The following is a 26,055-nucleotide window of genomic DNA, read 5'->3' on the forward strand; positions in this document are numbered from 1 at the left end:
AAAACTAGTCCACATGTGGCATTTCTTTGAACAACTTCAGTGAAATTCTTCAGAGATCAAGGTGAATAATTTCCATGCGATTTTTCCTCTCCTGTTATCAAGTCTAAATTAGCAAGTTGTGTATTTTAAATGAATTTTATGGAGTTAACTTACCTTCAAGTCAGAGAATCATTGTAATAGCTGAATAGGGCTGCCTCTCCAGCATGAACTATCGTATTTCCCTCATTTGTCACTGTGTCACCTCAACCACTCCCCCTCCTCAAAGTAAAATGGGGAGACAATATGATGGAAAGATACGATTAGATGTGTTTTCCTATGTTTTCTTATTTTTGGGACTTATATCTAAACTGTTTCTGGTGTATTAGTATTTCTGGATTGCAAGCAATGTGGCTGTGATTGTCAGGGAAAAGACAAGTTTGCTTAATTCAAGTATTTATTAACAAGAAGTTATTAAAGAAGTTATAAAAGTATAGTGAAGTTAGTGAAGCAGTAATTCTAAATGAAAAATTTATTAAAACAGCAGCATAGTATTTACAATATGCACACACAAAGGAGTGGATCACACAGCTTATCCCATGGCTGCTCCAGGGAAGATCATGCCTCTGCACACCAATCCCAGCAGGTGGCTAGGGGAGGGCACCCATGCTAGCCCAGGTCACTGACAGGAATGAGATCATGCTTTCCATGGTCCAAATCAAGGTGTAGCACATAACTTCATCCCCTTAGCGGGGAGCAGTACAAGGCTCCAGTGCTTCCTGCTGCATGACTCCACTGACTCTGTGCAGTTAGAAGGGCCTGCTGGCCATTCCTCTTTGGAGCATATTCCCCAAAACTTGCTTTACCCATCCGGGTTTATCTTACTGAGTTTCCTGGTCTCAACATCTGTGGACCATCAAGTCAGATAATGTTATTAATGTTTTTGTCCAACTGTTACCCCTTTTGTCTGCTATTGCTCCTTTCTTCCCTGTATTGCTTCTAGCTGCTCATTCCCAGGATCAGTTGTTTAATTCAGAAGGTCAGTCTTGGGTCACTACGGTCACTGTTTTCTATGTTTCTTCCACTGAGCATAACCACTGTCAACTGCTGTTTCCCAGCAGTCTTTCATTTTATAACTGTCCTTCAGCTTATGCCCAAAGATGTCTGGTTTCATGTTGGTTGACCTGAGATGAGGAAAAAAATACTTCAGTGAACCAGCAGACTGACTTCTGTGGCAGTCACTTGTGTTCTTATTGCTGGCCACTTCTTTGGTCTTTACCAGCAGATCATCTCTGAGGTGATTTTATGGGAGAAGGAGTAGGCATTCAATTGCTGATCACAGTATTAAATAGTGACTCTTGGCCCTGCAGTTACTGCAGATGCTCATTCAAAACACATCTACTTCACTGGTTCCTCAATTCAGTGTTCAATCTGAATACTTAATCTACATTGTAGAGATACTGTATTCTCATTCAGTTCCCACAAATTATGGAAGGTATTGGTAATTGTGAGTAGTACTTGTTTATGCATTTGGAAAAATAACTTAAAGGTAACTTCTGAGGCAAATTCTTACACATGTTGCAGTCCTAGTACATTTTTAATGTTCACCTTGAAAATTTAAACTTGAAAATCACATGATTTTCATTACAATCACAAACCTCTGTAGAAAGAGAGAAATGCTGGCTTTGAAGTTCATAGGAGCCTGGTATAGCTGGACAATAGCTCTGGTGAAAGTCCAGAACGTTGCTTGTTTTTCCCTCTGACTTGATCTAATACAAGTTAAATAAATAAATAAATAAATAAAGTTAGAAGTCTAACTTTGCTTACAACTCCTACTCTTGCTTATATCTCTAAAAGCAACAGCTACAGTGACACTTCCATATGGAAACTCTGACATTGTTCTCAGCAGGACTTTTCTTAGAACCCTTAACATGACTTTGTGTTTTGTTTTTTTTTTCCTTTTCCTGAATACTGTAATTGTTCATGGCAGATGCAGGTAACCAAGAATTTCAGAATTGAAACCTGATAGTATTTCATAGAATAATGTATTTTTGTGTTATGCTAAGTGTGAAGTACTTTACTGGAATACAATTTAGAGCACAGTGCATACCATTTTTGAAATTTTCAGAATGGAAAGATATGGTATTGTAAGGATGACTTTGTAAGGAGTTACAGAATGATGCAGTAACCTTTAGAACAGTGCTTTGAGCAAAATGCGTTCCTAGGTGCTAATGAACTTTACAACATCTACTCAATCACAATACTTGGTCCAGCAACAGAATGCACATTGAATCATTGCAAGATGGGTTGGGTTGAACTAAGCAATTCCGTTGCTGTGTGTAGAGTATACCTGCGATTGAGCATTTTTCTTGATGTGTGAATGTTTGCTTTGTTAGGATTATAAGCTTTCAAGTCTTGTTTTGTATTGTTCCTAGGTGGCTTGTGAAAATGGTAATTGCTTTCAGTGTAGCTCATATGAAGCACATTGAGGAAATAACATGCTGCTAACTGCATCCTGTTGGTTCATAACACAAGCAGTTTTCTAATATTGCTTTGTTTTATTTAAATTTAGGACAAGTTCCAGGCCCACCTCGCCAGAGAAACATGAAAAAGTGATCTGAATGCTTCTGAAATCCGTACCACAAAACCTCCTAGTTATTGGTTCCTTCTGAGTTATTCCCTGGCGAATGGAAGCACTTGTCATCTCTTGTGCAAATGAATAAAGGGCAGTGCTTTTACATCAGATTTTTATATGACTTTTTATTATATTTTAGTACTTTTAAGAGGAGATTACTTTTCGCTAAGAACAATGTTTTACATTGTCGTATGGAATTACTACTAAGTTAACAGCTGAAGTGTGCTGGCATCACTGTATTGTCAGTTGTCTGTTTATTTTTCTATAGTGTATAGCTGGATTCTTTGTTAAAAAAAAGTTATTAAAATGTCATTTTATTAGTGAATTCTTACAGTGTATGGTTATGTTTCCACCTTACAAATCTTTACTTTTTTTTCCTGTCAAAATTATTTGGGTTTTAATATTTCTCTAAGATCATTGACTAACACAACTTTAAAAAAAAAAAAATACACAAAACAAAACTCCCAAATCTCAAAGATGCATGTAGTCTTCTGTGAATTTAGGATTTGCCTTGTTTTAATTTATTTCCCCCAGTCTCATGATTTTCCAGTTCAGTGTCAAGCCACTACTCCCTGAATTCTTCTGTGATTGAGCTTGTTCTAATACAAGTAACAAAAAAAAGTCTAACATTGCTTTCAAATCCTACTCTTGCTAATATCCTTAAATCAACAGCTACAAAGGTGCTTCTGTATGGAAACTCTGATATTGTTCTTAGGACTTTTCCTAGGAACTTTAACACCATGACTGCACTCACAATATATTTGGTGTTCCTGGATAATCAGTATTACTGTATTCATGCCTGGAGTTTGTGTCACTTGGCCTTATGGATGTGGAGGTCTGGTACCAACCTTTGGAGCAGGAAGATAATGCTCCTGACGAGTTTTGGAGGTGCTGGACTGCCCCTGCTCCTCTTGGCTTCTCAACAGTTGTTTCCGCCTGTTGATTGTAGCCTGACTCAACAAACTGTTGTCCCTGACAGCTCTGGGTATTTTTGTCATTTTCTGGTGGGAGCACCCAATGCTGTATTTCTGGGTTACAGGAGCAGAGCAGGACACTATGCAGGCTCATGCCTGCAGCCCTGAGAAAGCATAGCTGCCCTTGGGCAGTGTTGTGACTTGGTGATGAATCTCCCATGAGTCATTAAGCACCTAGGTGCTATTTCCCACAGGCCTGGTGTAGGTGGAGTAGAGAACATTTCAGTTCTTCCTTTGCCCCTTGCCAGGCTGTTGGTTCCAGAGGCAAGCATGCAGACAGGAGCCACGTGGTGCTCTGCAGACCACAGCTGAGCTTTGTGCCAGCCCCTTAAGAACTTCTATTAGAGACAACACAGCAAGACATCCTGGCTATTCTTCAAGAAATTAATAATGCACTGCCTTCTTCATGTTCAGTAAGAGCTTCTGCAATGCCTACTGTCACTAATAGTGAGCTAGCACTGTGCTAATTCTATAAACTTTGAGAGCTTTTCCTAGACGGGCTGAAGGTTGCATTGGAGAAAAAAAAAAAAAAAAAGGATCTCACCCACGTTGCTGTGAAGGCTGACTCAGTCTTCCACTATCCCTGATAATGGACCTGTACATTGTCCCATACCTGGGTTAGGGTCAGTGTGTGCATATGATCCAGTTTGTGCAATGTTATCTTCACACATGTACTGACTATTCTCCTATGACAGCTATTGGAGAACCTATTATACCTGATTTGGCCTAAATTTACGAGATTTAATGAAAAAAACAGTACCTAATTTGGTATAAAATCTTGGCAAGAATAAGTTAACTTCTGCAAAGTTCTATACCCATTCAAATTGACAAAGTAAATTTATGCTGGATCAGTAACTTAAAAAAAAAAAATCTGTTGCTGGAGAACAGAGAAGGTCATGAGGGACATGGCAATTGGCGGCCATCTTGGTCATGTGAGGGACATGGCAATTGGCAGCCATCTTGGTCATAGTGACCATGAAGTGGTTGAGTTTAAAATCTTTGGTGATAGAAGGAAAACTGCCACCAAAACATCAGCCCTGGATAGGGGGAGAGCAGAATTCAGGCTGCTCAGGGAACTTGTTAGCAAGGTCCCCTGCGAAACTGCTTTTGAAGGTGTTGACATCCATCAGTGCTAGTCAGTCTTTAAGCGCTGCCTCCTAAAAGCACAGGTTCAGGCAATTCCAAAATATCAGGAAGTCAAGCAGGCGGGGCAGTAGGCCAGCTTTGTTGACCAGGGATCTTCTGGATCTTAGGCATAAAAAGAAAGTGTATGTCTGCTGGAAGCAGGGTCAGGCAACGTGGAAGGACTACAGGTATGATGTTCGCATTTGTGGGGAGAAAATTCATGCGGCCTAAGCTCAATTAGAGTTGAGGCTGGCTAGGTCTGTGGGAGAAAATAAAAAGGGCTTTTTTAAATATGTGACGAAACATCACGTCAAAAAACATCACACGATGGGTGAACAATTGGCTGACAGGTAGGGCTCAAAGGGTTGTGGTAAATGGGTCCACATCAGGCTGCCAGATGGTCATCAGTGGAGTCCCCCAAGGCTCCATTTTACAGCCAGTTCTCTTCAATGTTTTTATAAATGGTTTGGATGTAGGACTAGAAGGTATTTTGAACAAATTTGTTGATGATACTAAACTTGGAGGAGTTGTTGACTCTGTTGAGGGTGGAAAGGCCTTGCAGAGAGATCTGGACAGATTGGAGAGCTGGGCAAACACCAACCGCATGAAGTTTAACAAGAGCAAGTGCCGGGTCCTGCACTGGGGACAGGGCAAACCTGGCTATACGTACGGACTGGGGAACAAGACATTAGAGAGCAGCCCCACAGAGGGATCTGGGGGCAGTGGTTGACAGCAAGCTGAATGTGAGCCAGCAGTGTACCCTGGCAGCCAGGAGGACCAAATGTAACCTGGGGTGCATCAAGCAGAGCATCGCTAGTCGGTCGAGGGAAATGATTGTCCCGCTCTACTCTGCGCTGGTGCGGCCTCACCTCAAGTACTGTGTGCAGTTCTGGGCACCACATGCCCGGAAAAGAGGAGGCTGAGGGGAGACCTAATTGCGGCCTACAGCTTCCTCATGAGGGGGTGGAGGGGCAGGCGCTGATCTGTTCTCTTTAGTGACCAGTGACAGGACCTAAGGGAATGGACTCAAGCTGTGACAGGGGTTCAGGCTGGGCATCAGGAAGAGGTTCTTCAGTGAGAGGGTTGTCATGCACTGGAACAGGAACCCCAGGGATGTAGTCACAGCACCAAGCCCGTCAGAGTTTAAGAAGAGTTTGGACTGTGCTTATGGTCTGAACTTTTGGGTAGACTTTTGTGGTGCCAGGAGTTGGACTTGATGGACTTCCAACTCAGGATATTTTATGATTCCACGATTCCTTACACCTGTGACACAGGCACCTCACTAGTGAGTTGTCCTGTATTCAGAAATAACTCTGTCATTTTCTTTCCTGCTGAAGGGGACACCAGCTGTGGTGGAAGGGCCATGTTCTTCCGCCACACCACTCAAGAAGGAGCAGGTGCAGAGAAAACGTCTACTCTGAAGGCTCAGGGGGGCTGCCCTGCCACTGCCTCGCGTGTGAGGCAGACCCTTCCGCGGGCGTCGCAGGCGGAGGCCGCCGGCTCCTCCTGAAGCCCCCTCCCGGGGCCAACCTCCGCGGCGGGTCCTCGCCCTGCCTGCGCCGCCAGGGGGCAGCCTCCGGGGGCTGCGGCGGCGGCTGCGCGGTGCGCGGGGGCCGGCCCGGTGCGGCCCGGTGCGGCTCGGCTCGGCGCTTCCTCCCGCTCCCCGCCCGTCCCTCCCGCGCCTTGCGGCCGCGGCCGCTCCCCGTCCTCCCGCCTGGGGCCGCGCTGGGCGGCGGCTGCGGCGGGGCCCGCGCCATGGCGGCGGAGCGGGGGGGCTGCTCCCTGGACGCCGTGCCGCTGCCGCCCGAGGTGCGAGAGAGCCTGGCGGAGCTGGAGCTGGAGCTGTCGGAAGGTGAGAGCGGGGCCGGGGGGGGGGGCTCGGCTCCTCGGGCCGGGCCGGGGCGCGGTGCCTCTGCCGGGTGCCGGGGGGTGCCGGGGGGCTGCGAGGCCGCGGCCTGGCCGCCCTGCGCCGCCTCACGCCGCGCTGCGGCTCTCGGCGGGCGGCTGGGAGGACGCGGCCGGGCGGGGTGGGCCCGGGGGGGCTTCGTGCCCCAGCGGGTCGCTACAGCGAGCCCGGAGCGGCTTCTCAGCACCCGGGCTGAAATGTGCTCTGCTGGGCTCAGGTCAGAGGGCAGTCAAGTTTCTTTTTAAGCAGCTATTTGGATTCAAGCAGGCGGGTAGTTCCAGAAGTCCTGTTAGTGGCTTTCGCTTGTGGTCTCTGTTATGTGACTGGGTTCTGTGAAAATATCACTTTTTTTTTTTTTTTTTTTTTGTACCATTTCTTAATAATAGCTAAGATATTAAGCTTTTAGCTGCGATTCAGAATATTTTTATATTTTTCACTGTCCCAAGGACCAGTGAGGGAAGGAGGTTACATTCCTCTCCTGGCCTGGTTTCACAGAGATGCGGTGGCAGACCGAGGTTTCTCTCCCAGTGCTGTAGTTAAGCCCTTCTGCCTGTTTGCTGTCCCCAAAGGCACGGTTTCGTCCTGCTATCTCCACTCATGTTTGATGATGATGATGATGCTCCTATGACCCTGTGGCAATTACATTTGTGTTCTTAGATTGCTTTTATTTGTTTGTTTTGTGCTGTTGTTAGACTGTTCTGGTTGTTTGGTTTGTTTTTTCGTGCATTAGTTGCCTGGCTGGCCACATGGACAGGCAGGCTCTGGGTGCTGCAGAGCAGGCAGGGCAGGAGACCAAGACAGCGCCTTCTGGGAGCAGGTGCTCGTTATGCTTCCCCCGGCTATGTGGTTGGACTATACCTCGAAGTAGAGTAGATAAAAAGCTATTAATACTGTGGCCCTGAGGTAGAAGCAACTGATCTCCTCCTTGAGTGTTGCAGTTTTCAGATCAGTGTGTTCAGGTGGGCAAAACCTGGGTTATTTTACCTCAGGTGTGCTGGCTGAAAGGTGGTGGTTTAGGAAATGGTTCACAGGTCAGCTGTCTTTCCTCAGGTGTGGGGCCATTGCTGCAGAGGTAGGGGAGAAGCAGAGGAACAGTAATGCCGGGTTCTCTGCGTTTAACCTGCTGCTGCACGGCTGCTGGGTGGCCGAAATAGCACCAGGGCTTATCGCTGCCTGTGTGGGAGATCTGATTCCTTTTTTTGCTATTCCTTTTCTGCCTTGCCCAAATGTCTTCAAAGTGTTTCTGGGTAGGAATCCTTCAACATCTAAAACTATTTTATGCATTTGTGTTCTCTGATCACCTGGTGTTTGCACGCGCTGCTTTAGCGGACGTCTCTGTAATCAATATTCGGATCTTGTTTACTTGGGCAGGAAGGAATAGTGATCTCAAATTATATATTTGTATTTTAATCTATGTAAAATAGAGTACAGCACAAAATTCATATCTACTTCTGGAAAGAGTAAGTTGATACTTGCAGAGATGGTCAGTTATTTTGCCCTTCTATAGACAGGGGAGTATCCTCCTCCGAGATGGACTTATATGATGGGATTCTTAATGCTACAACAAAGCAACAGGTATTTGTGGTCTTTAACAGATCGCAGTCCAAGGCCACTGTTAGCTTCAGTTTGCTGAAGTTGTCAGAAGCCTTTTTCCTGTATGCACAATGCTGTCCTGAGCTGTGTGGATGTTGTAGTTGGCCTCTGCCTTAACCAAGGCTGGGACTTTTGCAGGGGGGAGCATGAGCAGGCTGAACAGAGGTTTAAAGGGGGATTTCTTATGGTGAATAAGCTCTAGATTAGCGAAGGTCACACTTGGAAGGATGTTTCTATAATGCGAGAGGAAGTGTCAAGGGAGGAAAAGGAAATTTGAGATCGAGTGCTTTCCTACTTTGTGTGTGTATTTTGTTGAGATGTCATGCGTGCTGTGTTGGGACAGGAATAAAATATGTTCTTTTTAATTAAATTATTGTCTTTTATAAATAAATCAGGGAGATGATTAAGAATTTCCTCTCCTTTTTATATACAACAGGTTGTTGTAATGAAAGTTAGGAAAAGTGTTTGCCTTTAGAGGAGGAGAAAAATGAAAACAGACTATGCACATTGCTTCCTTCTGAACAATTCAAAATCTGAGCTGAAGTGCAGCAGTTCAGCTTATAAGAGTTTTGGATGGAAATGGGACTCTGACATGCTGTGGTTTTGATCTTGTATTGTGTGATGCATGCTTTCACTTTTACAGGAGCTCTCTTAATGTTTTAAATTACATTTATTTACATTCTTTATGTAAAGGAAAAGTAATAGGTGGGGGAAAAAAAACAGATGTGAAATTCTACTGTGTTACTTTGTTTTAGCAGCATCATAATTGCTTTTATTGCTTGACTAATAAAGATAAGAAAACTAAAAGGTCTGCCACAACCTCTTTGGGAGATAAGGACAATTTTGAGGAAGTCAGCAGCAGCTAAGCTGAACTGTATCTCATTAACCTGTGGACCGTGTGGAAGTTTTCCTAACTTATGACTGTAAGATGCTGCAATTTCTTGATATTATGGAGAGATGAGTGGTTCCCTAATGAGCTTGCCAGGATGCTTGGTAAAAGCACAAAAGTAGTGATGATAAAGTCAAGTACTTCAATTCTGTATTAGTCAGTATAGTTCTCCTTGAGAGGGAAAATAAAAAATCTCCCTTTTTTTCTTAAAAGTAAATGTGCAGTGGAGATTTTGTAAGATAAATGTCAATGTGTTTGTTGGTTTTTTTTTTTTTTTTAAGCCTCAATCTCTTTTATGATAGCATATCATGTTTATGTGAAATTTTATGTCTATAAAGTATTTGTACAGTGCTTTTCGTTAATATGTGATAATGTTGAAGAGCAGTTCTCATTTAGACACAAATGCTACTTATATAATTTATCCATTCACTAAAACCACATTTTATTTTAAAACTCTGTCGGAATATGTTTTGACTGTTCTCTTGTGCTTTCTCATAATTTTTAGCTATATTTTTTCCATGGTATGTTACTGCAATTTGCTGGCATTTGCAATTAGATGCCTCTTTTGGGTAAGAGAGAGAAGCTTGAGAGGTCATCAAACACTTCCTGTGATAGAAATAGCTCCTGGTGTTTCAAGAATTTCTGAATCTCCGGTTTGTCTTCTAGAGATGTTGGTTGTGGTACGTCCCTCAGCTTGTGGCTCAGGATCTCACACAACATAAGGCTGGACTCGTGTTGTACTTGTTGTTATGCAGTTCTTATGAGACCAGGTTGTGTGGATGCATAATGTGATTTGCCTTCAGTAGATGTTGGACATTTGGAGACAAGTGTGGGATAACAGGCCTTCAGGCAGCTGTTTGACCAATGTTGCAATGGTACAAGGCTTTTCTGCTTGTTTGCTTTTGTTTGTTTGTTTTTGGGGGAGGGTGTCTTAATTTTTGATCAGCTTTAAAATGCAAATAAAAGGACTTGGATTTTCATCTGTTTACTGGGAGTTTTGTAAGTCAGGCTTATTTTGGAACTGAACTGAAACTCTTAGCAAAGATTACCTACTCTAAATAGGCTTTTTTTTTTTTTTTTTTTTTTTTTTTTTTTTTTTTTTGTTCTTCTCCCAATTCAAATAGTTATCCCCAATTCAGTGTTCCCTCAATTCAAATAACAGTTACCCTGCTGATTGCAAATTTGCCTGATGGCAAATTCTCCTCTTGATGATTTCTGTCAAACAGTCTTCAAAATCAGTCTAGAGACAAAAGTGTTTGTATTTCCTTAGTTGTAACTTTATTTTATTGTTTATTTGGGGTGTTATGTTTTCCAACCCTTAACGCATCACTCCAAAGTGTTTCCAGTACCTAGCTAAGTTAGTGGAAATCATGACATTTTAGCCTGGGATTTAGATAGAAAGATAGAAAGTTTGATGTGCAGATTGAGATGTTTGTGTCTGCTTAGCAAAAAGCTCAGTTTTGCATAATACTGATTCAATTATTTATTTCTCTTATAAAAAAAAAAATATGTGTCTGACAAGGAGACTTGGTCTGTTTGTCTTGGCATCTTTTGAGGTACTGCAGTTAGTATAATGCATACATCTGAGTGGAAGAAGGTGCCAACTAAGAAGGGTTTCCTGAAAAAAATCAAGATGTTTTGTGTCTGACTTTTCTGGCTATTCTGTGACTCTAGCAAATGGTTTTTGTAATCTCTGCTAGGCAGTGTTTGCCTATACTAACTCTCAGGTTGGGTTTTAAAAATACAATTGATAACAACACTTTTTTGGACAGAATACCTTTGTTAAAATACCTAAAGGTGGAAGTTAGAACCGATGTGCTTAAATTAATTTCTTTTGTTACACTAGCAGGATTGATGTGGTATTAAAATACTGCATATAAAATCAGGTGAGGAAGATGCACACACAAGTTAACCTGTTTTCCTTATGATAAAGTGTGTTGTTTTTTTTTTTCTGGTCTCAAGGTGGGAGTTTTTCTATTATGAAAATCTTGAAAACATATGTGTGTAAGTTACATTTATTTACCACTGCTGTGATCATTTTAATTTTGGAAGCAAATATAATCTGAAGATTGCAATGAGAACTGTTAGGACTGGAGAGACAAATACTTTGCAAGTGTATGGTAATGTGTAAAACTTGACCTGCAACATCTTTGTTGCTTAATTTCTGGGCCTCTCCAACAGAAACTGTTAATTGTATGATAATATGTGAGGTATAGCAAGTGCCCATTGGGATTGAGTAAGTCTACAACACTTGTCCTTGCATGTTACACTTGACACAGTTCTCAAGTAGTGGTTCGCTGATGAACTTCCAGGATAGTTGATACCCTTTGATCTGGTTTGCTACTGAAATAAGTCACCTTCTATGTAAAGGAAGCAGATTTCTGATTTTTTTTCAATTTCTTTTATAATAATGGTCTGACAGATTTTGATTGCAAAACAAAAGTGATGTCATGAACATTACCCTCCTGAAATATTTGGAGAATATAATTATCATGGTTTGACCTTGTGGAAATCATTGTTTCGCTGCTGTGTCTCTAAGTGCATTCACAACTTTTGTCACTCTTATATTTCTGTTGTGTAATGCATGTCTGGGATTGTTATTAATAAGAGATTGTTATTTTAAGAAGATCATCGATTTGATAGTGCAAAGCGGGGATTTACACAGCCTGTAACTGACTTCTAGGTAGAGGATTTCACTTGCTACTGGTTGAAATGAAGATGGTGAAGCGGCTGAGGGAGCTGGGCTTGTTCAGCCTGGAGAAGAGGAGGCTCAGGGGCGACCTTATCGCTCTCTATGGGTACCTCAAGGGAGGCTGTAGCGAGGTGGGGGTTGGCCTGTTCTCCCACGTGCCTGCTGACAGGACGAGGGGGAATGGGCTTAAGTTGAGCCAGGGGAGTTTTAGGTTAGATGTTAGAAAGAACTTCTTCACTGAAAGGGTTGTGAGGCACTGGAACAGGCTGCCCAGGGAAGTGGTGGAGTCACCATCCCTGGAGGTCTTTAAAAGACGTTTAGATGTAGAGCTTAGGGAAATGGTTTAGTGGGGACTGTTAGCGTTAGGTCAGAGGTTGGACTCAATGACCTTGAGGTCTCTTCCAACCTAGAAAATTCTGTGATTCTGTGTGATTCTGTGAATGTGCATATGGAATTCCACAGCTCAGAGAGTGACCTGGGAGTCCTGGTGGGCAGCAGGCTAACCGTGAGCCAGCAGTGTGCCCTTGGGGCCAAGAACGCCAGCGGTATCCTGGGCTGCTTTTGGAAGAGTGTTGCCAGCAGGTCAAGGGAGGTGATCCTCCCCCTCTGTTCAGTCCTGGTGAGGCCACACCTGGAGCAATGTGTCCAGTTCTGGGCTCCCCAGTACCAGAGGGACATGGAGCTACTGGAGCGAGTCCAGAGGAGGGCTACTGAGATGATGAGAGGACTGGAGCGCCTGTTGTACAGGGACAGGCTGAGAGAGCTGGGCCTGTTTAGCCTGGAAAAGAGACGACTGAGCAGAGACCTCATCAGTGTGTCTAAATATCTGAGGGGATGGTGCCGAGAGGATGGAGAGAGTCTCTTTTCAGTTGTGCCCAGTGAGAGGATGAGAGGCAACGGGCCTACACTGAAGCACGGGAGGTTCCGGTTGAATATGAGAGGGCATTTCTTTACTGTGAGGGTGACAGAGCGCTGTAACAGGCTGCCCAGAGAGGTTGCAGAGTCTCCTTCTCTAGACACATTCAAAACCTGCCTGGATGCCATCCTTGCAACGTGCTGTAGGTGATCCTGCTCGGCAGAGGGGTTGGATGAGATGATCTTCAGAGGTCCCTTCCAACCTCAACCATTCTGTGATGATGATGGTCTGTGAGATGATGAGGGACACCTATGTACAGAAATTAACAATTTAATTAACAAATTAACAATTTAAAAGGAACAGAAACTCTCTGGAGCTGGGAACCATGTTAACATCTCTACTACAATTCTTCCAGATTATTCCATTTTCCAAGTAAGAATTCATATAGCAAGTCGATAAAGGAGGAGTTTTTTTGATCACTCGTCCTGGAAAGGGAGACCAAGCAAAGCTGCCTTCCCATCTTTCAGGTCCTGGCTATTTGAGGTAGGATCTGTTGCCTGAGTAGGAATTAGCCAAATGTGTCTCAGAGGCATGTTACTGATATGATCAGAAACTGCTCCACATGGATCTAGTTCCCTTTCTCTTCCTGGCGGAAAACTATGCAAGGTTTCTCTAGTTCATTGTGTGCTGTTTTACAAGTTTCTGTTATTAAAAGCAAGGTCAATAAAATTTCACTTTACCTGAACTAGGAATGAGAGAGAGCCACAGAGCTACATTTTGTAGACTTTGACTCTGTGGTCTCTGGAACGGCCTGTGCCTCCTGCAGCTCTGTACTAGCATTTCCAGCATCCAAAGTTTTTGTTTTAAAAGAATCTAAACAGCCTGAAGTACATCTGAATAACACCTTTCATAAGCAAGTGAAGATTCTGATTTGCTGTAGCTTAATGGCCAATTTCAGGTGCTGATAAAAATTGTAACTTGATATCCTATGAAAATAAAAATAAACCAAATCAGAATATTGTCAATATATGACAAAAACCACAGCTTCATACTCATTTAGGCAATAGTTGCTGATACTTCAAATCATGGCATCACAACAGGTTTGAAAAGTCTAGAAATACAGGTGTAAATTGGTCCAGCCACTTTAATTAGAGCAGCATTTCCTGCTATAAAAAAATACTCATTTTCTTCACATGTTCCTTCATCTGTCCCACAATCACATTAGTCAACTACTACTGCAATACTTATGTGATAAGTCAGTTCACTGCATTGCTCAAGAAAAGTAACCCAAACCCTCACAAACAAGGCTGATGTAGCCGAAAACGGAGCACAGAGACAAGGGCACACAGTAACTCTAGCACTGTGCTACTGCTGACACATCAAGCTACGTTTCAGGATTTGACCACCACAAGATAATTTCTCAGTTTACTAAACTACTCAAGGAAGACAAACTCGCAACCAGCAACACAGAAACACAAAGCAGCCAAAATAATCCCTTTTCTTACTCGTGTCCTTTGGGTAAATTATGCGTGCAACCAGAAGTCAGTGGAGACCATACTGAACCAAACTGGCAGAGCTCTGGACTGAGAATCCTTGATGCACATACTCATTGAATCATCACACAGTTGCACTAGAACAAGGAGAAAAAGACCTCTAACTCCTGCTTATTGAGGGCTCTGGGTTCATCAGTTTTGACTACTGATCATTTTCAGGGTCATGAATTTTACTGTGCTCAAATGTAACCCAACGGCATTAGAAGCAAGGCAAAGAGCAAAAACGAACAGTCTAAAGTACAGCCATTGTAATTCACACGATATATACTGTAACATCATCTAGCCATTTTCTATAGTTTTTAGTGAGGTCTACTCAGACAAAAAGAAAAAAAATAATGTAAGTACTTGCTTTCTTCAAATACCAAGTTTCAGATTTTTTTTTTTCTGAGCATTATTTTTTTAAAGAAAAATCCTTACCTGGTTCTTGTCTCTGGAAACAGAGAGTACTCTTTGCAGACTGAAAGCGTTCCCACCAAGTACAAATTATACACAAACACCTGAAATATGAAACTTAAGTATTTTTGTTAGAAAACAATTGTAAACAAACATTTTCCAGTGATCTTGAATGTTAGTTCCAAATCTAGCCTTCCCAGCGTGTTTTAATGACACAATATGCCAGACGTTTTCTTTGTGAAGACAGATCTCTGCATTTTCTTAATATTCCTTATAATATAGGAGAGATCTCATTCCACTGAACGTTCACAAAAGTCAGTCATCACTCCAGGAAGCAAAAGGACCTCAAAAGATGACAAAACACAGTAGCATACCTTTTACCCCTCAGCTGCCCCTTAACACAGTTTTACCACGTGCAGAAAGTTGCTGCCAAGAAGTGGATGCACAGATCAAAGGTGAAAGGCATATAGTTATAAAAGCACAGGGCATGCAGGGGTAAGCTTGAAGCCCACCTTGTTTTATTAATAACAGGATCATAATGCTGAAGCTCCAGGGTGGCACAGAGCCTTGCACAGGGGACAGTAACAGGGATGTGCAGCACGATGTTGCTCGTACACAGCACATGTCGCTAGCATCAAAGTCGGACCTACCAGCAGGTCCTGAGCAAGGGGCTCTGCTGACATGTAACATGGCCACATGAAATCCTGAGAGGGCAAAGAATCTTTTAAAGCCTGGTGAAGAGGGAAGGCAGTGCATCAATGCTCACCATTAGCCCCCTCTGCCCTTCCAAATTACATGTTCCCACTATTGACCTTGCATAGCATGTGGTACTTACTGAAAGTGGTAAACTGAATCTGCTCAGCACAAAAAGTGGTCACCCATAATCTTTATACCATTGACAGGAATACTCTTTTCAGCCTCACTGTTGCATTATCTTCCACATCACATATACCCTTACTGTTTCGTTTCCACACATATACTTTGCTGCAAGACAAGGGAAAACAGAACCCCAAATCCCCAGCTTTTCTCATCCAAAGAAGCTGCAGTTCCAGAACCGGCCTGCAGAATCCTCTTCCTGGTGGGGTGGAGTTGAAGGCTCCAACTTGTATTCAGACAACCTACCATTACAGATTTTCAGTTTTCTGTATGCGAGTGGCTTTTTCAAATCCTATCTGGTAACATATCAAGTAGCTTGTATTTTCCTTGCCCCTGATTAATCACAGGTCTGTGGTGCACTAACGTATTGATCTTGCACCATGCAATTTTTTATAATTCAAGTTCTAGAAAAGCTCTAAGCGCTGCTGTAACCAGCAAAGAAAATGACTCATTCCAGACTGAATCCAGGACAGCTCTGGAGGAGAAGAAGCACAGATACAGGCAGACACCAAAACAACTTATTTTGGGCATAGACTCACATTGCAGTGGAGCTAAATCACTAAGTCCTGCTCCACCCTTCTCCTCAGGATTTAATCCTGCCAGTCAGTGTAAAACCCATCTGCTTATGTGCTAAGTCAATTCAACTCACTAACTTGCTTTTAAAAAGTGTGCTTTTTCTCTCATGCTAATTCTTCTCCACTGTACCACACCACCAGACAGGCACCAGATATATCTCAAGATAAAAGCCCGTGGACAGGAATTCTGCTTCTGGGCAATTGCTGCTTAGTCTGGTGAAAGAGCGCCCTACACAGAGAGGGGGGACTGCAAGAGACAACCTCCAACCCCCCTTCATAGCAGCCAGAAAACAAAAAAGGCAAACAAGATCCTCATTGTAAACACTGAGAATCTTTTGTGCCTAAGACGGGAAATGGAAAGAATGAGCTCTTGCAGAAGCAGAAGGGTGCCCCAAAACTTGATCAGAAAACCATGACACAAAGGATAATAGGGCACAGAGGAAGTAGCAGAAATGCAGCATTACACTTTTCCAGTGGGAAGGAAGGAGACGGCCTATAAACTGATACTTCCTGTAGATACATAGGCACACACACTTTCTAAACTTCGACATCAGCCTGTGAAGTATAAACAGCGTGCAGTAGCAGAGAGTATTGTTTTAAGGGTAAATGAGAAAATATTACCTCACATCTCTCTTCTAAAGTAGCTGTTTACTTTGAAAGCAGCCTAGGAAAAAAAAAAAAAAAAGAATTAGAAATTAAAGAAACAATAAAATTAGGAAAAGAACAAAAATGTCCTTATATCTGCAGATTTCAAGTAGGCAACACTTTCACTAAACACGCAACTGTTTTCAGTAAAAACAGCAGAAGATAAGAAGTGTAAGGATACTCTTGGCTAAGACACACACCAGACTCATCCTCACATGTCCCAGAAAATAGGAGAAAAGGCAGAGGGAGCAGAATAACGCTGACAGAAAATTAGAACGATGGAGAAAGAGGCAATCAGAGCAAAAGGGAAGGAGTATTATAGACAAAACCAAGGTCAATCGTATTACTCCACTTTCCAGTAAGACTTTCCAACATGGTTACTGCTCATCTTTAAGGCCAACCCAATACTCCATAATGACAACCCTCAAAATCACTTCTCACTACCCTCTAAAATAGAGGGGAGAAAAAATTCCAGTCTAGTTGTACAGGTCAATTTGTTTTTATCGCACAGCCTTAAAGAGGGATACGTAGGACTTTGAACTCTTCACATCAGTTTTGTAAACTGCCATCTCTCTTGAGGCTTGGATAATAACAATAGTACATTTCCTCTGCAGCAGTAACTGCGCCTCCTTTTTAAGGAAGAGACTTTTAATTTGAAATAATTAAAAAGGGGGGTGTTAAACACACCAGTAAAAATGTGAAAAACTCGTTTTCACTGTAGTAATCCAAAAAACAGGTAAAAGACTCCCATTTATTACTGCTGCAATTATATTAATGTGCTTGGATAACTCTGAAACACTGGGGATAGTTCCACTTACAGCATCTCTCAGATTACAAAAAAATCTGCCTCTGATTTTGGACAGAACACCTCAAAAGTACCACTCACCTGCCCCATCACGGGTAAGAACAAGCTTTGCAAAGTCAGGAGGCTGAGGCACAGGGTGGAGGAGGACAAAGACATAAGGGACAAATGCTGTCACCTGAGTGCCAGCTAAACCATAGTTCTCCTGCTTAACCCAACAGCAGTGCCTTTCTCCTCAGTCTCTTCTTCCTTCTCCTGCTCCACCAGCACACCAGTTCACTGTTTTGGTAAGGTTCGATGCCTGAACAGTTTTAGAAATCTGCTCCAGCCAAAAATAACGTTTTGGATGGAGGAAGCATCCCTACTTTGCTGGCAAACTAGCCAAATAGCGTTACTCTGAGAAGACACCTGGCACTTCAGTCCTACCTACCCTGAGCCAGTGAGCAGTAAGAGTCTACACTCACCTTCCAAAAGGAAACTCCAATCTAGACCGTACAAAGTAAGGATGATATTTTCATTTTACAGTCTAATAACAATAATATTATTGAAGTCATCATAAGTAACTGTCCAGTAAGGGAAAATCTTCCTTCCAACCATCACCTTAATAGGCAAGTTAATTAGAGTTTTCTGTCAGAATCACAGATCATCACAGAATGGTTGAGGTTGGAAGGGACCTCTGAAGATCAACGTCCAACTCCCCTGCCGAGCAGGATCACCTAGAGCACATCACACAGGATGGCATCCAGGCGGGTTTTGAATATCTCCAGAGCAGGAGACTCCACAACCTCTCCGGACAGCCTGTTACAGTGCTCTGTCACCCTCACAGTAAAGAAATGCCCTCTCATATTCAACCGGAACCTCCTGTGCTTCAGTGTGTGCCCGTTGCCTCTCATCCTGTTGCTGGGCAGAACTGAAAAGAGACTCTCTCCATCCTCTCGGCACCGTCCCCTCAGATATTTAGACACACTGATGAGGTCTCTGCTCAGTCGTCTCTTTTCCAGGCTAAACAGGCCCAGCTCTCTCAGCCTGTCCCTGTACAACAGGCGCTCCAGTCCTCTCATCATCTCAGTAGCCCTCCTCTGGACTCACTCCAGTAGCTCCATGTCCCTCTGGTACTGGTAGCTATGGCCTCAGCATTGTAATCTTACACTAGTGTTAAGATTATAAATAATATTTTAGATATTGAAATGGCTATTTATAATTCCTGTTATTTATAACTCTTGCCCCAGCAAGTTATATGGGTCTTAAATTTTGAGAAAAGTCTGTGTGCTGCAAAATCCTAGCAGGCTTGGTGTGGTGAAGAAGGTAAACCCCTAAGTAGTGATCACAATAAACTAAAAGTGACATCAGCTAAGTAATAACAAGAGGTAGTCTTGCTATATTAAAACAAGCAATGGTTTGAAAAGGCAAATAGAATTTACTAATTATTATAATTCCCTGTGGTGACTGAAGCATATTGTTGGACAAATCGATGTCTCATGCAGTACTGACATTATGAAAATTGTTATCACATGAAATAGATTCTCAGTGCCCTTTTATAGGGAAATTCTGAACTTCAAGACTTGAGAACTTATGTTGCAGTTGCTTTCACTGGAAATCATATTTGGTAGAATGACTGTAGTAAAATTGTTGACCGTTGCTGTATAAAGACTGCTGTGCTTCTAGCACAACACCAGACAATATGACTGTTCATTGGAAAGGGAATAATACTGTTGTGTGCAAGTGGTAGAAATATCTTTGGCAAAATGTGGTTCCAGTTATTTTAAATCAAGATATTTCTGTAAGTGCAATGCTTCTCCATTGTGATCAAAGGGGGAAAAAATTGATTACATTGATGCACTGCTTTTGGTTGATGAATCAGATGATAAAATAGGAACTCTATGGTGGTTTTATGTTCACAGAATCACAGAATGCTGGGGATTGGAAGGGACCTTGAAGGGATACATGTCCCTTAGGGCTACGAAGCTGGTGAGGGGTCTGGAGCACAAGTCATATGAAGAGCATCTGAGGGAGGAAGGGTTGTTTAGTCTGGAGAAGAGGAGGCTCGGGGAGACCGTATTGCTCTCTAGAACTACCTGAAAGGAAGGTGTGGGGAGCTGGGGGTTGGCCTCTTTTCACAGGTGATAGCACTAGAGGGAATGACCTCAAGTTGCCAGGACCAGATGATCTTGAAGGTCTTTTCCAATCCTAATGATTCTATGATTCCATGTTAAGAATGTTACCAATTTCCAGCTTCTGCAGGAATGGACTTCACTGGTAGCTCTTATAGTGAATTTTATTATCAGTTATAACAAAGGAAGTTGTAATAAGACCTCAAGGAAAATCTGTGCAGAATAGTGACTTTGAAATTACTTTTTGTTTTCCTAGCTGCAGTGACTTGTCAGCGATTAGCAAAAGCTGTACGAGTCATCAGAATTGCTTGCTTTTTCAGTCTTTCTTCTTCTGAGATGAAGGTAGAATAATGTTGCTTTCAAGAATGTTACAGGAAGGGAAACATATCAACTATAAAAGTTTTAGAATTTTAAACTCTCAAAATATTTTCCATTATCTGTGAACTAAAATTACTTTCTAAATCTTTGAAGAAATCAGTATAGCTGTTGAAAGAAGACTTCAGTATCTAAGAGAAGTATATGAGGCTTTAAAATTATTATCCACTTGTCAGTTTTTAACCCCATGGTTTATGTGTTAAGTCACGTATACTGAAAAAGATGAAAAGTAAGACAGTTCTGGAAAACTCCCTTGCCCTTGTTCCCTAGAGAAGCTAAAAATGTTGCATCTCATTTCTGAAGTGCAGGAGGATTTATCCAGAAAACTCTATAGAGAGTCTAGGAATGTTATGATTCAGTTATTTTCTTACAGACCAAGATATGTGCTAAGAAACATTGACTCATGTAACATCAGAAAAATTTTGCAGATTGTGGATATTGAAAAACTTAAAATTTGAGAGCTTTGAAAAACAGAATTTTTAGTAATGTTTAATAAAACAGTATTTTCAGTAATATACTAAGGCAGTTTTCTTGGGAAAGGAAATATATTTCCAAAACAGAAATCTTGTACAAATATGCCTCTACTAGTACTAAGGAGATTTTCCGCAGAAAAAAATCTGCATGTAAGGAATGAAGGTAGTACATAAGTGCGAAGTGAACTAGACGCTGCTCAGGCTTTGAGGGGCTGGAGCTATAATAGAAGAGCCAAGTTCATAAAATCTTGGTTGTATTGCTTAATGTCAGTATTTCCAGAGATTTCCAGTATTAGCCATTTATTGTTTGTTACCTATCTGTCACTTGAATTTTTAAGGAGGATGCTGTTACAGAGCTTGGGAGGTTATTCCTTGGGTTATTCCCATAGGAAATGATTTGTAGTTTTTTTGGAGGGGACTCAGGAGCTACCTCGCTGTCATTTTCTAGTAGAAGTTTATTACTTAAGATTACCAGATCCTGCCTTAAAGAATATAGTAAATATTACACAGAAACCAGCCTTCTCTATTCAAAAAAAAAAAAAAAAAAAAAAAAAAAAGAGTTTAAGTGTCATACTAACAGATAATGGGGAAGTTGATGTAACTCCATATGCTTTTGCGGCTTATAAGAAGCTGTCCAGCAAACTCCTGGAAAGGCTATATTTTCCAGGAATAAAAAAGTAAAATGATGTTGTGACTTGATAAAGCCATGGCAAATTCGTGGATAGTAGCTCAATTGGATTTTTTTTTTCTTCATATAAGGTAAGAGTGCAGAGGGAAGACTGGGGAATTTCTGATAATCCTAATCAGTTTGGATGAATGAGCAAGTGAAGCTTGCGTTTGTAGAGGAAATGTGGGGAACTTCTACATATTAGATTAACTGGGACTTAATTGATTTTAAATTCCACAGCTGCTTATTAAATGTGCTGAGACTATTAAAGTGTCTTCTGATCATCACTCAGAATGAAGGGACTAAATATAGCTGTTTGAAATCCTTAACTCTAACAGTACCTGTATTTTTTGTATTAGTTATATAAGGACTTCTTTATTCCCGTGTAAAATAATATGCAGCATTGAAATGTTTATCTGTTGGAAATAGTAAAGAGTTTGACTTATGAATGTTTAAACCAAATCATCAAACAATTTAAATGTGATTTGAGGTGTCCATTTAAAAATGCTAGTGCATTTCCTTTGTTATCTCCCAATCTTTCAAGTCTTGGTGGTAATAGCCATATAAAATGTGGTGTTGAGGCATAACTGTGTATTATGTAATGACTTACACTGAAAAAAGTAACTTAAAATTCATAACTTTCAGATAGAACAGTCCTTTTGTTTATTTATTTATTTTTTTATTTTTTTATTTGTGTGGTTAGATGTCTATGCCCCAGTCCTTTCTGGTGGGAACAGAAGGTAAATATTGTATAGCTTTGTAATGCTTTCCTAAAATTGCAGCATTCAGACCTCATTGGTTACTTAAGAAATAATCAACATCCTTTTTAGAAGCACTTCTGCAAAACAGATTTTTTTATAAATTAGTGAACTGCTGTGCTGGAAACAGATTTCAAGTAGCCTGTTAAGTAAACATTGATTGAGCAAGTACTGGGACAGGTATTTAACATGGCATCCATGCCATGTCCCATGTCATTCCCCTGCCTGCCTGTCTATCTTCCCTGTGTTGTGTGATCCCCATCCATAAGCTCTGTTCTGGAAACCCATTTGCTTGAAATTTAAAAGGAAAAACAAGCAGCCTTTTAGCTTGATCTTCTGACAATTTTGTCTTTGTTCTGACACCTAAAGATTTAATAAACCATGTCTAGCCATTAAATAGTTGCTGCATTTGGAAGGGTAATGCCTGTGGTGCCTTAAGTTTGCCAAGGCTTGTGGAGTCAAGTGTCAAAATCTATTGCTTGATACTTTTTTTTTTTTTTTTTTTTTGCCATTTTGGGTACCACAGTATAAAAAGGACGTGAAACTATTAGAAAGCCTTCAAAAGAGCAACAAAGATAGTGAAGGGTCTAGAGGACAAGACGTATGAGGAGTGCCTGAGGTCCCTTGGTTTGCTCAGCCCCGAGCAGAGCAGGCTGAGGGGAGGCCTCATGGCGGCCTGCAGCTCCCTCACGAGGGGAGCGGAGGGGCAGGCGCTGAGCTCTGCTCTCTGGGGACAGCGACAGGACCCGAGGGACGGCATGGAGCTGGGACAGGAGGTCAGAAAAGGTTATCAAGAAAAGGTTCTTCACCAGGAGGATGGTCAGGCAGTGGACCAGGCTCCCCAGGGCAGTGGTCATGTCACTGAGCCAGCCAGAGTTCAGTTTGGACAACACTCTCAGACACATGGTCTGATTTTTGGGTGGTCCTGTGTGGAGCCAGCAATAGGACTTGAAGATCTTTGTGGGTCCCTTGCAACTCAGGATGTTATATGATTCTATAATTCTAGCACGATTCTGCTGCTAGTGAGTTTTCCACATACATTTTTTTATGTTCTGATCTCTTAAATTGAATTGCAAGAGACTGTGTAAAAAGCAACTTAACAGTTGATAGGTCAGCTTTATTCTGCAGATATCTGGAAACTGTTTTGGAAATGCAGGTTATACAAGGTGAAAACAGATCCAGGTGTTATCTTTGGAGACATTGACTTCTGTACAAGTGGTGCTATTTTTTATTTTTTTTTTAATTTTGGTGCCCTGCTTTCCAGACCGTTACCAGACCCAGGTGTTCTGCAGGTTGTTGCTGCTCCATCAGGCTCCAAACACCAAGAGCTGCTGCTGGCAACCTTAAAGGCACCCCTGAAATAAATCCCCATGCAGACTAATCTGAAGATAGGATCAGATGATTTCTTGTACCATAACTTACCTGAATTGAGATCATTTTGTGCATAAATAAGTTCAAATTTTTTGAGGGTGAGAAAGTACGGCCACGTTGATGGCGGCCCAGTAACCTCTTCACAGCTACCCCCCATTCAGTGCCCTGACTGTGACCTTCTTCTGGCAATCCTCTGATCCAAAGGCTGTTATATCTTGGCAGGAGAACTTGAAACAAAAAACTATTCAATATTCTGTTCTTTGAACAATGTTTCCTCAGTGTACTGGATGAGTCAGAGGTCTTATTGAAAAATAAATGTGATAATGTAGATTTTCTCAGTACTTGCCTGCAAGGGGACTACATTGGATTGAACAGACAAGCTTCAGTCTGATGTTTTTGTCCCATATTTGTCTTTGTAACAGTAATGTTTGTCTATGCTTGTATTTTGTGCAGAGTTTTTATATTTGTACTGAGTGGCATTGTTGTTTTTTTTTTGCCTTAGAATTGCAATTCTAGAGGAGGTTGTGCTGTGCATCACTGTTAAGGCATCCAATAGGTGAACTTTAAAAAAATTCATAGATGAGTACGATATTAAAAGTATATATTAATAAAGAGATTTCAGGAGATTAAGTGATTAATAATCACTTAATTGTGATTGCTGTGAAAGAGCTGTGGTGAAAGCTACTAGCAATAGGAGAGCTCAAGGAAAACACAACTGTGCGCTATTATTACTAAAGAAGTTTTTTACCAGTGGCTGGGATCGATCCTCTATTCTAACTGTGGGACTCAACAGACCCTTCTTGTGAGTCAGTTCAGATCACTCACTTGAAAGAAAAGAAATACTCCCTACCTACCTAATTTTTTCTCAAATATATGTAATATATTTTGCAGGGTTGGTGAGCTCAGCCAGGCTTTGGAAGGGTCTGAATGCTGGTGCAGCATTGTAGCAGAAGCTGTGGTTCAGGGCATGCTGAAGGGGAGCAGGTTGGTCTCTTCCAGCCACAATCCTGTCTCATTCAGCCGCACCTTTTGCCTGCTTGCCAGGGTGAAAAATAGTTTTGCTGCCACACCCCTCTTCAGCCACCCTCTTAGTGAACTGAAGCAATTTTCTGCACATTTCAATGTCCTTTCAACAGCGCTTGTATTAGTAACAGCACCAAACTTGCAGACCAAATATGATACAAGCTCTGGATAAAGCAGTATGGTATGGTCACGAGAAAGATGGTGATCGCACGTGTTAAAGAAGAAAAATGAAAACCTCTTGAATGAGTTTGCCTGACTTTGGCACTCATAACTGTTCTAGTACAGTTACATTTTCTCTGTAGTTTATTGATATTTCATTGTAGGCAGATGTCAAAAGTGAAAAAGAGGATCTAGGATCTGTAGGAAGGAAGAAGACCTAGCAGCTCACCTGGCACTAAGTGAATCATCCTGGCTTTTTCTAAACTTGCCAGGTTTGTGTTTAATTCCATGTACTTTGTGATTGCACGAGCTCTAAAGCTGGGAAGATGCAGTGACTGGGGGATGTAGGCAGAACTATTGGGTCTTTCAGCAGCAGTAACCTCATTGGTTTTCTTCAGTGTTTTCCTTGAATGCTATTTCCTTTGTTGTCTTTCGGACTTGGCTTAGGAACTTCCTTAGCTACTACACTCACTACCTTCTGTTAAGTACCTGGTCACTTTTAGAATCTTCACCTGCCTCTTGCTGCTGTTGAACCTGCAAGTGTATTTTGAGAGAGAGAAAGTCTGTGGTCTTTTGAGACATGGTTTTGTGCTGCAATATTTCGGCCACTCTCCCAGTGCTGATCAACAGTGGGTGAATATTCTTGTCTTTGTTACCTGAAGTCAGACTTCCTTTGTACAAGATCCATATTGGGGAGTTGGCAGAAAGGAAACACTGTGGTTTGGAAAAACAGGCTGTGGCAATACAGAGAGTTGTCTAAGTAGTTATCATCGTCTCCAACCTGATTTGGGAAGAGCTGTTTCCCAGACTCAAGAAAGCAAGAAACTGGCTGCCATGAAAACAGAGGTTTAATATCGGCAGATTTTAAGAGCTAAAGCAATTTTATTCTCCGTATCTGGAGGCAGATGGGAGAAAATGCTATGAGCAATATAGAATACCTCCTCATCCCTTCTTCTATAGTTACAAGTGTTGTCGTGCCTGGGTTCAGAGCGCAGAAACATCAAAGCATTTTTTGAAAGATACGTAGTACTTGGTTGGATATTCCAGTTCACAAAAGAACATGTGCCTGTGGAGAGATTTACAGTCCTTCAAGGATGGCAGATTATCGTGATGTGCAGGAGACTTTGGTTAAAAACTTTGCCCATTTTTTATGCCTATCAAAAGCAACTATAAAGATGAATTAGGAAAGGGAAGAATGAAATTGATGTCAGGTTACATGAGTTAGAAATTTGGAGCTACCGAGCAGAATAAATATGTGACCCACTGAGACTGAAAGAATAAGTAGATTAAGGATGAAGGAATCCTAAGTAGTATAGATTATTATCATATCAAAATTACAGATTTCTCAAATAATTTGGGAAAGGTAGAAATACTTAAAGGAATTCCCTGTTGTACATAGGGAAGGCACAGAAGATGCTCTTTTTCAGCAGTAATTGGGAATGTTTAACCTAGTCCACTGGAGTGAGACAACTTTAAATCAGCAGCTGAGGGCAGTTTGCATGCGTGAGGCTTTGAGAAGGGGGTGGAGGGATTCTAGTGGAGATTTTTGAACTGTTGTCCCTCATCTTTGAAGAGATCATCCAGAAGATAGAGTCAGGCTCTTCACAGTGGCACATGCAGGGAGGGTG

At 41.8% G+C, this 26,055-nt stretch overlaps 2 protein-coding genes across 9 annotated transcripts in view; both read left to right on the forward strand.

Moving 5' to 3' along the window:
- Positions 1-2,884, forward strand: part of PCNT (pericentrin) — a 79,332-nt gene extending 76,448 nt beyond the window's left edge. For all 8 annotated transcript variants that reach the window (XM_032189704.1, XM_032189708.1, XM_032189705.1 and 5 more), the window contains one exon: positions 2,549-2,884. In XM_032189704.1, coding sequence (XP_032045595.1) covers positions 2,549-2,592 — 44 coding nt within the window. In that variant the 3' untranslated portion in view covers positions 2,593-2,884. The remainder of the gene's footprint in view (positions 1-2,548) is intronic.
- Positions 2,885-6,465: 3,581 nt separating this feature from the next.
- DIP2A (disco interacting protein 2 homolog A) overlaps positions 6,466-26,055 on the forward strand; it is a 99,367-nt gene continuing 79,777 nt past the window's right edge. The window contains exon 1 of the mRNA XM_032189994.1: positions 6,466-6,562. Within this exon, the coding sequence (XP_032045885.1) occupies positions 6,466-6,562 (97 nt within the window). The remainder of the gene's footprint in view (positions 6,563-26,055) is intronic.

Source organism: Aythya fuligula, chromosome 6 (genome assembly GCF_009819795.1).
Source record: "Aythya fuligula isolate bAytFul2 chromosome 6, bAytFul2.pri, whole genome shotgun sequence".
NCBI lineage: Eukaryota > Metazoa > Chordata > Aves > Anseriformes > Anatidae > Aythya > Aythya fuligula.